General features: G+C 36.8%; 1 protein-coding gene across 1 annotated transcript in view; it reads right to left on the bottom strand.

Annotated features, from left to right (window-relative positions):
* PRKD3 (protein kinase D3) overlaps positions 1-14,112 on the bottom strand; it is a 77,836-nt gene that overhangs the window by 37,242 nt on the left and 26,482 nt on the right. Inside the window, exons 4-7 of the mRNA XM_011967631.1 lie at positions 12,993-13,150; positions 7,923-8,115; positions 4,448-4,525; positions 1,654-1,837 (exon numbers count right to left, since the gene is read on the bottom strand). Coding sequence (XP_011823021.1) covers positions 1,654-1,837; positions 4,448-4,525; positions 7,923-8,115; positions 12,993-13,150 — 613 coding nt within the window. The remainder of the gene's footprint in view (positions 1-1,653; positions 1,838-4,447; positions 4,526-7,922; positions 8,116-12,992; positions 13,151-14,112) is intronic.

Here is a 14,112-nt window from a genome sequence, read left to right as displayed (position 1 = left end):
GTAAAATAAACAATGGCTTAAGAAAAATTAATCCTGTTATGATGATACATAATTGATTCTATTTTAAACTAGTATTTTAAATCCTATTTACTTGTCATGAATGTTTTCTGGAGGATCACAAAAAAAAAATAATAAAAAAAAAAACAACAATGAGCAGAGCAGAAAGCACCCTCCCAAACTGAAATATTTGGAGCCCAGGAGAGGATCTCATTTGGGCTTCTGTTGAAGAGCTTTCCTGCGTTAGGCAGCATGATGGACTAACAAATCCATAACAAGGCAAAATGCAAATATATAACTCGAATTCACATGGCTCAAATGTCAAATCCAGTTAATCATGTTGTTAGCAAAATGTACCTCTACTAGAAGTTATTTAGAGGAAAATGATTTACAGATACTAATTAAGAAAATGTAATGAGTCAAATCAGGCAGCACTGAAACATGGCTCAATAACTAAAATTTGGGATGTATGTACAAAATACACTGTTTTGAAATGTGGGCCTCAAACAGTTAAATACTTTCTTTTTTAAACTATGAAGTATTCATGATTAAGAAACTAGCTAGGTTCACCGGGCACCGTGGCTCACACCTGTAATCCCACCACTTTGGGAAACCAAGGCGGACAGATCACAAGGTCAAGAGATCGAGACCATCCTGGCCAACATGGTGAAATCCCATCTCTGCTAAAAATACAAAAATTAGCCGGGTGTGGTGATGCACGCCTGTAGTCCCAGCTGCTTGGAAGGCTGAGGCAGGAGAATCGCTTGAACCCTGGAGGTAGAGGTTGCTGTGATCGGAGATCGCGCCACTGCACTCCAGCCTGGCGACAGGGCGAGACTCCGTCTCAAAAAAAAAAAAAAAAAAAAAAAAAAAAAACAACCCCAACTAGCTAGGTTCTGGAATAGTCTCCAAAATGGGTAAACAAAATTTTCGTTAATAATGCTAATGATACTAATAATTGTTCTTTAATGATAAGCCAAACTGAATAAATGACAACGCAGCCATCTGAGATTGTAATAAATGACTCATTTTAAGTAACTCTTCGTTTCCAATGAAAAACAAAACCTGCCAAAATGGGGACATTTTGCTACAAGGTAGTATATCCTTTAGGCTACAAAAACTGAATTTCTATGAGCACAGTGGCATATTTAGAATGGTTTTACAGTCTAATAGTATTTTTACAAAATGCTAATAGTCAGATTAACTGTGGCAATATGAAAACTGCCCTCAACTTCATCACCATTATCTTTGTGCAACATTTTCATGAGTATATTCTTTATTGCCGTTTCTGCTACCACTTAAAGCTGCCTGTGTGAAAAACAGGTTGCTTTAACTGAAAGTTCAATACTGACACCTTGCAGTGACTGTTCTACAACTAGGTTTTATATCTAGAACATACATAAGGCATTTTTCTTTAAAACAAAACAAAACAGAAAAACAAAAACAAGGATTCTCATACCTCCCCATCTTGAGTGGATAGCAAGGGTGATATAATTTATTTCAGAAATACTACATTGCATGTAAAAGAATTAGCCACAATTTATTTAGATTTTAAGTTACTTTTAAGGTCCCACTTAAAGAGACATGGCTTTTTCTTAATGAGATCCTGAACTGACCTTGCATCTGGAAGTAGCTTGTAATATGTATATACGTTACCTGATTGTTTTAATGGCTTCTTCATCTCTTTCTACATCGAGATCAGATGGATCCAAGAAGAACATCTTATCTTCTGGGGGAGATGACTCTTCTGTGTCATCCAAGCCCCGACTACTATCACTATTTATGTCATTATTGTCAATGTCCATTGGTATATCTGTATCTGTTCCCAGACTGGAAGGTTCTGGTAAAATTTTAAATGAATTTCAGATTTTTGTATTAATAGAGGAAGTCTATTAAATGTGAAAAAAGTCTTGAGTCTTAAAATGTAAGAAAATATCTTTATGAGTTAAGTAAAGTATTTCTCTTTTTTTTTTTTTTTGAGATAGAGTTTCATTCTTGTCGCCCAGGCTGGAGTGCAATGGTGTGATCTCGGCTCACTGCAACCTCCACCCTCCGGGTTCAAGCTGTTCTCCAGCCTTAGCCTCCCGAGTATAGCTGGGATTACAGGCGCCCACCACCATGCCCAGCTAATTTTTGTATCTTTAGTAGAGATGGGGTTTCGCCATGTTGGCCAGGCTGGTCTCGAACTCCTGACCTCAGGGGATCCACCCACTTCGGCCTCCCAAAGTGCTAGGATTACAGGCATGAGCCACTGCGCCCAGCCCAAGATAAAGTATTTCTTAAAGAAGATACAAAATACACAAACCATAAGGCACAAAGTTAATTAATTTGATTACATTAGAATTTTAAATTTCCACATGACAAAAGATACTATAAACGAAGATAAGCCACCACCATTATGGTCAACTGATTTTTGACAAGAGTGTCAAGAAAATTCAATGGGCAAGAAATAGTCTTTTAAGTAAATGGTGCTAGGATAACTGTATATCTACGTGCAAAAGAATGAAGATGTAAATCATATATAAAAATTAACTCAAAGTGGACCACATAAAATATAAGAGCTGAAACTATAAAACTCATAGGAGAAAGCATGAGAGTAGATCTTTGTGACCTTGGTTAGGCAAAGCTTTCTTAACACACCAAAACGATAAGTGACAACATAAATAAATAAATAAATTGGATTTCATGAAAATACAAAACTTCTGTGCTACAAACAATACCTTACAAAGTGAAAGGAAAGCCCATAGAATGGGAGAAAATATATGCAAATCATATACCAGATAAGGGACTAGTATCCAGGGTATTTAAAAATTCTTACAACTCAATGAAAAATAAACAGATAAATAACTTAAATGGGCAAAGGATCTGAATAGGTGTGTTTTTCAAATAATATATAAAAATGGCAAATGAACACATGAAGATGCTCAATATTATTAGCCATCATGGAAGTGTAAATGAAAACTACAATGAGATACCACTTCGCACTACCTAGGATGGTTGTAATCAAAAAGATAAACAATAAGTGGTGGTAGGGATGTAGAGAAATCAGAATCCTCATACACTGCTAATGTAAAATGGTACATTTCTTTGATTACTAGTGAGTTTGAGCATCTCACTAGTAATCAAATGCACATTAAGATAAAACTGTATTTCATATCCATTTGTTAAAAGGTAGAAAAGCACGAAAACACAAATAAATGAAGTATAAATTTTTTAAAGTCTTTAGTCATAGACAAACTATACTAATTCAGATTAACCGAAAGAGAAAACCAATCATGCTCTGTCAAGGTGTTATCAGTGCTATGGTCTGAATGTTTGTTCCCCTTAAAAATCTTAACTGCCAAGGCAAGGGTATTAGTTGGTGGTGGGTCTTTGGAAGGTGGCGTCTTTGGGATGGGTACCCTTATAAAATATGCCCACAGGAGCTCCTTCTCCCATTCCACCATGTGAGAATGCAACTACAAGGTGCCATCGACCAGGAAAATGGGACCCCCCTCACCAGACACAGAATCTGCCAGTGCCCTGGACTTCCTAGTCTCCAGAACTATGAAAAATAAACTTCTGTTGTTTATACGCTACACAGCCTATGGTATTTTGTTATAGTAGCACAAACAGACTAAGACAACCAACAACCATAGAAAACATGCCACAAGAGAAAATGTTAATTAAACTCTGCCAAAGAGAATTTTCATTCCTTTTATGCTTTTCCTTTTACAGAACTACTTACATGAAATTTTTACCAGTCATGTAAATTGTTAAAGGAAAATTATGCTGAAAGGTTAGAGTCCTTACCGCTTCCTTCCAAAAAAAGGTACCTGCCTTGCTTAGTATTATCTTGAAAAGAAAAAAAAAAGGCCCCAAAGGGAAAATGCATAATGATTATTTGACAGAGAAAGGGACAGTGAGGCAGTATAGTGTGTTCAAATCACTAGGGACTAAGGAACCAGATCATGTGGGTCTGGTTAACTTCCAGCTCTGCAACCTATTGCCTATATTTCTGGGGCAAGTTACTTCATGTATTTGTGCCTCAGTTTATTCATCTCTTAATACCTACCTCAAAGCGTTGTTCTTAGGTTGAAATGTCAATATATTTAAAGAGTTTAGAACAGTGCCTGGTATAGCAAGCAGTTAGTACATATTAGAACTATGAAAGAATAGAGACAAGAACAGGGTTTTAAAACAAGTTCTTTTATGTCTAAAAATGAAAGACGATATGCAGTACCACTGGCTATATTAGACTACAAAGTAACAGGTGGCCAGAGGAAAGACGGGAAGGCATGATTACTAACAAATGTATACTGTCAGTGGTCTCTGTATTTTGCTTGATTATTCAATCAGAAGAAAATCTTTAAGAAACAAATTAGGAAAACAGAACCTTATCCAAAGATAATACACCAAAGAATCATGGCCTTTTCTGATCTTTCACAGAAATTAAGAAAAAGAATTTTACCTCCATTGAAAGTAACCTCTCCAAGGCAGTCTCTTGGTACTTTTGATGCACAGCGTTTATGGCAGTTGAATTTGCAATCTAAAATGAAAATATTCAGCGTATTAATTTATGTAAAAGTCAAGCAGTATCAGATATGGTTAGACTTTCTTTAAATTACTCATGAACAGAATATTATTAGTAATGATGATATTAAAATAATAACCACCTACAAGTCACTTTAGCACCCTCTGCAACCCCCCATCATTTTCTTCATTTGTATAATAAGGTTAATACCATGTGTACAACACTGCTGAAATGTATTGGCAGCTCCATATTTCCTTCTCTTATCTCATATTCATCTTTCCACACCTCCCATGAGAGTTTCTAAAGCTGACTACATTCCCATCCAACTTATGTCAGATACATACTTTCAATTCCTAAGTATCAGGACCTAATGTATATGCAGGAAAGAGACTGAGATCCAACAAACATTTATGAGGAACCAATAAGGACTTTCACATACAACCCTGTGAGGAAGGACTGAGTTTCTCCAGCACAAGGCCTCCCACTTGTACATAATGATTCTCTTCAGCCTAAAACAAACCTCAGAGTTGACAGCATTGCAGATCAGTGTTAGGTACAATCTGTCCAAAATTACTGTATAACACAGTTGTTTTCAAACTGTGGTCCCAGATCAGCTTCATTAGGAAACTCGTTAGAAATGCAAATTCTTGCACCCTACCCCAGACCTACTACATCAGCAACTCTTACGGGGTGGGAGGGTAGGGCTGAGCTCTGTAAGTTATACTAAAGTTGAGACCCACTGGTCTAACTATGTCTAATACCACCTTTGAAATGCATCTATGAGTAATAACTGGGTGAAAATAACTTTAATATCTGACTTAGAATGTTTTTGTAACCCTTGGGAGTCAAGAAAATCCTGGGTATCATGCCAACAGCACAGGCTAAAGATCATTATATGACATAAACCCCATGAAATGTATAATTTGTTAGATAACAACATTTACATTATTTAAAACACTATCCTTGTTAAGACAGGCCCTCGGGAAAATTCATGTGATATTACCTTACACTATCTCAAACAACAGATTTGTGTTTTATCTCATGAACTTTGCAAATTGTGAAAACAACAAGGTTTCCATTTTCCCTCTGAAAACTCAGGCCGGGCGCAATGGCTTACACCTGTAATTCCAGCACTTTGGGAGGCTGAGGCAGGTGGATCACTTGAAGCCAGGAGTTTGACACCAGCCTGGTCAACATATCAAAACTCTGTGTCTACAAAAAAATACAAAAATAAGCTGGGTGTGGCTGCACCACTGCACTCCAGCCTGGGCGACAGAGCAAGACTCCATCTCAAAAAAAAAAAAAAAAAAATTCAGAGCCGAATTTGTGGGCTACCTGCAGCAAGTACGTAGGTTTGAATGACAGGAAGGCAGTTTTAGTTCTATGTCCTTACCCATGTTTTTATTAATTTGCTTATGCTCTTTTATATTTTACATACGCTTTTAAGCTACCTTGAAGTTTTTATACATCAAAGTAGAAAATAAAGACAAATAGATGAATGAATTCTTGGAATTGTGCATTTTCTCAAATGATCCAGTATAATGGTTTTATCTTAATGAAATCATTTTTCTTTCGTAGACTGACAAATGAAAATACTTTTATGTTTTAAGTATCTTAATTCATACTATTAAAATAGGGAAATCACTGAATTATAATTATTTTATTAATAAATGAAGTAGCTTAACTATACTGAAATAAAACCTACCATTTTCTGAACCAATATAAGCATAGAAGATTCTTCGTCTAGAACCCTAAAACGTTGAATAACCCAGTAGCAGAATTAACGGGTTTATGTAAAAATTCATTCATATTTATTTTAGTTGCACTACAAAATACTGTACTTTTCTGCATATGGTTTAAGAATGTTTCTGTTCTGCTAAGCAGAACAGCAATATTAACTACCTTCATTAAGATTATTTGTTGGCTAGAATTTGTACATCTGTTACTAATGTTCTTTCCCAAAACATTTTTCAGTGGCTGCTTGCCAATACATTTTTATGTTGATATTTTAAAGTATTAATTTATGTAGTAACTCATAGTCAAAGCAAGTCGTTGAAATAAAATTTCATCATGTTATAATGCCTAATAGTTATAAAATACCTGACAACAAATGTATAACCTATTCCCCATTTGATGTTCTCGTGTGCTGTCATACACTGTCAAGGAAAGCTTTATTTTCTTATATGCTTAAGCTTATATACAATTATCTTACTCTGTCTTGTAAGCAAGAATTTCTTGTTACAAAACCCTCAACCCTAATGTTTTATTTAGATCACTTGATAATTCAATTCCACAAATACTTCTACTATATAAAAAGTACAATACCAAGAACTGCTAATTACATTAAAAAAGTATACAAGATTATACTTAGACTACTTACATCCTATCCTGGCTCAGTCTAATAATCTAAGACATTTACATTCTATTTTAGTTTTCACTCTACTGTGAAAACATAGTTTCTACTGTACAGCATTGCTGGGAAGATATGAGATAAAAAGATAAAATCATCTTTAAAAAGCATAAAAGCATTATATAATTATAAGCAAATAATTATTCCAGTATGCTATTAAAAACCTGTTTCATTAAGAGATGTTTCGAAAATACTATAATAGTGTGCTGGGTTAGTATCCAAATAAGGGTGGTCCCTATCATAATTTCAGTAGCTTCTATTACGTCCTACCTATTTCAGTGTGATTATTCTCAGGAATGACAGTTTTTGTACAATTCTCCTAACTACATACTTAAAAACAAAAAACCACAAAACTCTTGCAGTATGCTTGTGTGTGTATAATAAATATTTAATGAAAAGAGGAAAGCGTTATTTTTATTTTGTTTATTGTCTGGCTCTGGAATCAAAAAGACATAAAACCTCAAGGATCAGCTTTGTTGCCTACTAGCTATTCTATATTGGCAAGTGATAAGCATACAGGTGAAGAAGCCATTCTCAGAGGTCCACATTCTAGTTTTTCTGTTTACTAGCTACATGATCTTAAGCAAGTTACCTAATCTATGTCTATAAAATGAAAAATGACTCCTATTTTTACTAACTCCTATTACTACTACTCCTATTACTGTTAATAGTTAATAGTAATAGTAACTCCTATTAGTAACATCTATTACTACTGGAATACTAACAAAAGCATAATTCACATATAATTGCTTTGAAGACTGAGTATGTAAAGTTTTGTTTACTGTTTTACTATAGTGCCTGGCACATAATAATACACACTGCAGATAGTAGTAGTAGTAGTTTACACACACATTTCTATTTTGTTCACATTTCTCTTTCCTTTATATAACAATTATGACAATAATTTCTTTGGCTAATGCTTCTGAAATATAAATATTTTAAACCCATATTTAATAACAAAAACAGACATAAATTTTACTTAGGGAAAACACCGAATCCTACCTTTACACTGCATTCCTTGGCGAAACAGGCCTTTCAATAACCGCTTGCAGTACTGACATATCGTGGGACGGGTATAAGAGTGAACAGCAAATGTGTGTGGAACTTTCACTCTGCACATTACCATCTTTTCCATCCAGATTGGGCGACCACTCCAAGAAGGAATTCTCTTACTTGGTTCCTGGTGGACATGTGACTATAACATAAGTAATTTTCATAAGTGTAAGTCAGTATTAAAAACAAAGTAGTGGGAGCAGAGCTTAACCACAAGAATCATTTATTTCAAACACTAAAGCCAAAAAACTCTAAAAATGTTGTTCTCAGCAGTTTCCTTTGCAATGTTTAATTTACCCATCTTTGAATGAGAAAAACGCAGATTCTTTTTGCTAATATTTATGCTTAAAAAAAATCTAAGATACGTTAATTCTCAGGTACATATTCGCTGATTATTACTTGCCAGGCACATTTCAGCACTTTACAATAAAATCCACAAACTTTAAAACAAATAAATTCAGAAAGTATTACTGTTGCTCATTTTGCATTACTGAATGACATCTGAATATATTTTGAAACACATTTTAGATTTTCAAATTTATCTTAATACTAAAATATGTGCATACATTTTAAGTTTAATTAATAATGATAAACAATGGCAGATACAAAACTAATTAAAACAATAGTTTCAGTAACTCAGCTTTAAGAAGTTCCTTTATTTTCCAGTTGTTTGGGTTTTTCTACCAGATGAACAAAAAGCAAAATTAAAGAAGGCATGAATTAAAAATTTTTGTAACCTGAGGGGTAAGTAGATTTTGGTAACTATGACCCTTTCTATATGAAGGGAATAATCAAACTAAATTATACATCACCCAGTTCAATGTGGCTCATTCCATTCATTCAACACACATTCACTGATTATTATATGCCAGGCCCTATTATATACTAGGGACACAAAATTGAATAAAACATAATCCAAATTCACAAGCACAAAATCCTAATACTCAACTACCATCTAGCTATATTAACAGATTTTGCTGTACCTGCTTGCATCCTCACTGCCAGAACTGAGGTCCTGAGATCTTTCAGATGCCTTCTATAACTGGTAATGTTTGTAAGTCAGAGAAGTTGGGCAATTCTACATTAACATGTTCAACCAAGGGAAGGAAAAGAAGTCAGAAAAAAACCAAGAGACAGGGAAGTGCAAGGGAGAAGTAAGGAGAGGAGAAAAAATAAAAAAAAAGGGGGGACGAAAAGGAAAAGGACAAAACAACTGGTTGGAGAAGAGCACTATAAAATGCCTCAGACTGATAGTATAGGAACTATTTTGTTTTTCTTTTTGAGACGGAGTTTCGCTCTTGATGCCCAGGCTGGAGTGCAATGGCATGATCTCGGCTTACTGCAACCTCCACCTCTTGGGTTCAAGCGATTCTCCTGTCTCAGCCTCCCAAGTAGCGGGGATTACAGGCATGTGCCACCACACCTGGCTAATTCTGTATTTTTAGTAGAGACGGGTTTCACCATGTTGGTCAGGCTGGTCTCGAACTCCTGACCTCAGGTGATGCGTTCGCCTCGGCCTCCCAAAGTGCTGGGATTACAGGGATGAGCCACTGCACCCGGCCCCTTTTTCCCATTTTAATTTATCTCTGCATAATGCAATCCCATCAGTAACAGTGGATTGCCACACTATTGGGTGAGGATGGCAAGAAAGGTATGGCAGACTTAATTAGAATTTGGATGGAGGAGGATGTTGGTATAGTTACGTAGAAAATTTGGTTAAAATGAGACCACTGAAATCAGTAACTAGAACTGAGTGGAAGTTCTTTCTTGTTTTAATGTCCCCTATATACAAATTAGTGCTTAGCTTCAACTATTATTTCTTATTAATGTACAACCAGTAATTTTCTAAAAGTAATCTGATTATTTCCACAGCTTAAGTTAACATTTGCCAAAGTAATTGCTCACAAAAACGTTGTAACAATATGGTCAACTCTCAATTATATATAAAATAAAAGGAATAAAAACACATTTTTAAAATGGGTAATTCCTCAATTATGTATATTTAATCAGCTTTGGTGTATTAGTGAAATTCTCCATTTTTATCTTTTTTTTTTTTTTGAGATGGATTTTCACTATTTTTGCCCAGGCTGGAGTGCAATGGCACAATCTCGGCTCACTGCAACCTCTGCGTCCTGGGTTCAAGCGATTCTCCTGCCTCAGCCTCCCAAGTAGCTGGGATTACAGGAGCATGCCACCACGCCCAGCTAAGTTTGTATTTTTAGTAGAGATGGGGTTTCACCATGTTGGCCAGGCTGGTCTTGAACTCCCGACTTCAGGTGATCCTCCCGCCCCCAAAAGTGCTGGGATTACAGGCGTGTGCCACTGCGCCCGGCAATTCTCCAGTTTTACACACACTCAGATTCAACATTTTCTTTCTAGATTGATTCTATCCTCCCTAACCCCTAAGGAATTCTCCCAAATGTGCTCAAGGGAATACTGTCTGTTTTACCTTCAAACAGGCAGCATTCAATTCTGGTTTCTTGAATCTCAGTGGTCCCATTTTAACCAAATTCAATGAACAATCTTCTTCTATTCTTCCATCTTTTTACTGGATTCCCTTTAGACTAAACCTGTTCAACCTGCAGCCACAGGCAGCCCAAGACAGCTCTGAACGAAGCCCAAGACAAATTTGTAAACTTTCTTAAAACGTTATGAGATTTTTTTTTTTTTTAAATTTTAGTGCATCAGCTATCATTAGTGTTAGTATATGTGTGGCCCAAGACAATTCTTCTTCCAGTGTAGCCCAGGTAAGCCAAAAGACTGGACACCTCTGCTTTAGACCGACATTATAACAGACATAACAGAAACTGACTTCTTACACATAAACAAAAACAACCTTAGAGTCAGATTCAAAAGTTTCTACTCCTGGCCAGGCGCAGTGGCTCATGCCTGTAATCCTAGCACTTTGGGAGGCCATGGCAGGCAGAACACCTGAGGAGTTCGAGGCCAGCCTGGTCCAACATGGTGAAATCCCCTCTCTACTAACAATACGAAAATTAATCAGGCATGGTGGCAGGCGCCTGGAATCCCAGGAATTCAAGAGGCTGAGGCAGGAGAATCGCTTGAACCTGGGAGTTGGAGGCTGCAGTGAGCCGAGATGACACCACTGCACTACAGCCTGGGTGATAGAGTGAAACAGACAAGTATTTCCTTTAGCACATTTCTTTTTCCACCTCAAAAATAAATAAATAAATAAATAAATAAATAAAAAGATAAAAAGTTTCTACTCCTAACGTGCCCATTTTCAAGCTTATCTTACTATTTAGTGAAGTTTAATATCTTGACTCCTTAGAAACCCGTTTCTTACCCATTTCTCCTAACTATAAAATCAGGATAGCCCCTATACCTCTTAGGACTGTGATGAGGGTTACATGACAAAAGGAAAGTACCTAGCATAAAGCCTGGCACATGATACCTTATGAGGCTCTTAATGGGCAGCCACTCTGAGTTAGTTCTTCTCTAACCTTGGTTGAGCTTCAGGGGTTCTTTCTTCCTAATTGGTATCTCCTCCATTCCTTCCCACTCCACTCATCCTTTCTTCTAATTTTCCCCCACAGACTCTTCTCTTACTCTGCCTTCTTTTTTTTGAGACTATGCTTGAACTGACTAAAGTAAACCTTGAAAGCCCTTCCATGCTATGAGTTCTATTTGTTTAAAAATACTCTGAACAATCTAACCAATTCAGACATGTAACTGCACTTCTTATACTTCCCTAAGGAGTTTTCATGTTCAAGATAAAATATAAACTAATGAAAAATGTAATACCTTATCCACTTGCTCTGTCCTTCTGCTATTTCCTAATCTAGTAATACTCAACGGGGCATAGGTGGCATACCAGCATCATTTGTGGGGCTCTTAACATACCTCTATTCTACTGTCCTCATTCCTAGGTAAGTCCTCTGTGCAGTTCAGTGTATAAGATGCACTAACTTTTTCCTACTAATCTTTTTCAGGCTCTTCTGTAGGTTTATACCAACCCCTCATTTTCAGTCCGTTGTGCCACAGCACTCTTTTTATCCTTTAAAAATCTCACACTAGGGGTAAATAATAGGAGAAGATGGAATTTTTGTGAAAGGATTTCAAAAGCTTTTACTCTGGTGTCTCAACTTAGCAAAATATAATGACCACAGTACCAAGACAAGGCCTTGATTTTGCCATTAATTTACAGAAGATCAGAGAAGTTATAGAAACAACTAAATAATAAGATTACAACCTATGGATAGAAGTCATTTCAAATACTATCAAATGTACAAGGGAGTTATTTCTTCTTTCCTGGATCTACTGCCTTTGCCCTTGAGAGGTACACTGTATTAGGAAAAAAATCACTGACTTATTAATAATGAGATCTGGGTTTAATTCCACTATCTTACTAATTTGCTCTCTGACTTCACAAAAGTCACTTAACTGCTCTGTCTCACCGGTCTCATCTGTATACAGATCTGCAGATAGTAGTGGCTCATGCCTGTAATCCCAGAACTTTGGGAGGCTGAGGCGGGCCGATCACAAGGTCAGGAGTTCAAGACCAGCCTGGCCAACACGGTGAAACCCTGTCTCTACTAAAAATAAAAAATTAGCTGGGTGTGGTGGCACGCATCTGTAATCCCAGCTACTCGGGAGGCTGAGGTAGAAGAATCGCTTGAACCCGTGAGGTGGAGGTTGCAGTGAGCAGAGACCGTGCCACTGCACTCTAGCCTGGGCAACAGAGCAAGACACCATCTCAAAAAAACAAAAAAATAAAAAATAAATAATAAAAAAAAAAAGATGAAGTATGGAGACCAGGAGCCAGGATACTGGCTGGAAGGTTAAAGCAGTGGTACAAGTCATAATAACATCCCAAAATGTACAAAAAGGAATTCATTACTACTTGTAAGTCCTATCTCCATTACTACATTTTATGTTTCTTAAGTGCAGCAATATTACCATTCTTTAGCGTACAAATTATGTTCCAGAATGATGTCATACACCCTGTAGAAACATAGAGAATAACTAGTAAAACGTCTATTTCCTTAGAATACGTACCTCTTCACTGGGAAGGGCTACATATTCAGGCTGTAGGGGTCTTGGAACTGAGAGGCCGGGTCCCGGTAAAGATACATTTGACAGACGTCTCTTTCTTACTCCACTACAGTTATTTGGAATCTTGAAGGCACATCGTTTATGGTAATTTAATCCACAACCTAAACATATTTTACAAGGTAAAATATAAGATTAAAAAAAAACTTTACTATTTAAGTGTGATACATAAAAACCACTGCTTCTTTTATTTAACATATTTTCTGTTAGCCATACCTACCCTAATTAAGAACCCTGACGGCAGGCTAAGTGGAAGCTAATGAATTCAAGAAGAAAAGGAAATGTGTAAAAAGGATAAGTCAGCTACAGCAGTGGTTCTTGAAGTGTGGTCCCTAAGGCGACCACCTGGAAATTTGTTAGAAATGTAAATTACAAGGCTTCACCCCAGATCTACTGAGTTAGAAACTACGGGGATCAGACCCAGCAAAGTGTGTTTTAGGATGCACAATACGGTTTGAGAACCACTGGCTTAAAGCACTGGTTAGCAAACTATGGCCTCTGTACCAAATTCCTCCTGTGACATGAAAATTTTATGAAACTCAAATTTTGATGTTCCTAAATAAAGTTTTATTGGAACACAGCCGTATCTATTTGTTTACATATCGTCTATGACTGGTTTCACAATGTAATAGCAAAGTTAAATCATGACAGAGACCATATGGCCAACAAAGTCTAAAACATTTACTCCCTGTCCCTCTACAGAAAAAGTTTATTGACCCTCCACCTTAGAAGACTGTTTCTTCATCAGAAATGTGCACCTGTGTCCTACTCCTAGCAATTCTAATTCAGAACAAATTTGACAATTTAGCTGAATGTAGGAGACAACTTTTTTTTTTCTTTCACCCAGGCTGGAGTGCAATGGTGCAATCTCGGCTCACTGCAACCTCCGCCTCCCAGGTTCAAGCGATTCTCCTGCCCCAGCCTCCCGAGTAGCTGGGATTACAGACGTTGGCCACCACGCCCAGCTAATTTTTTGTATTTTTAGTAAAGACAGGGTTTCGCCATGTTGGCCAGGCTGGTCTCAAACTTCTGACTTCAAGTGATCCACCCGCCTCGGCATCCCAAA

The sequence above is a fragment of the Mandrillus leucophaeus genome, unplaced genomic scaffold (genome assembly GCF_000951045.1).
Source record: "Mandrillus leucophaeus isolate KB7577 unplaced genomic scaffold, Mleu.le_1.0 Scaffold805, whole genome shotgun sequence".
NCBI classification, from domain to species: Eukaryota; Metazoa; Chordata; class Mammalia; order Primates; family Cercopithecidae; genus Mandrillus; species Mandrillus leucophaeus.
Note: the sequence above shows the minus strand (reverse complement) of the source record. Positions and strands in the feature narration are given on the sequence as shown.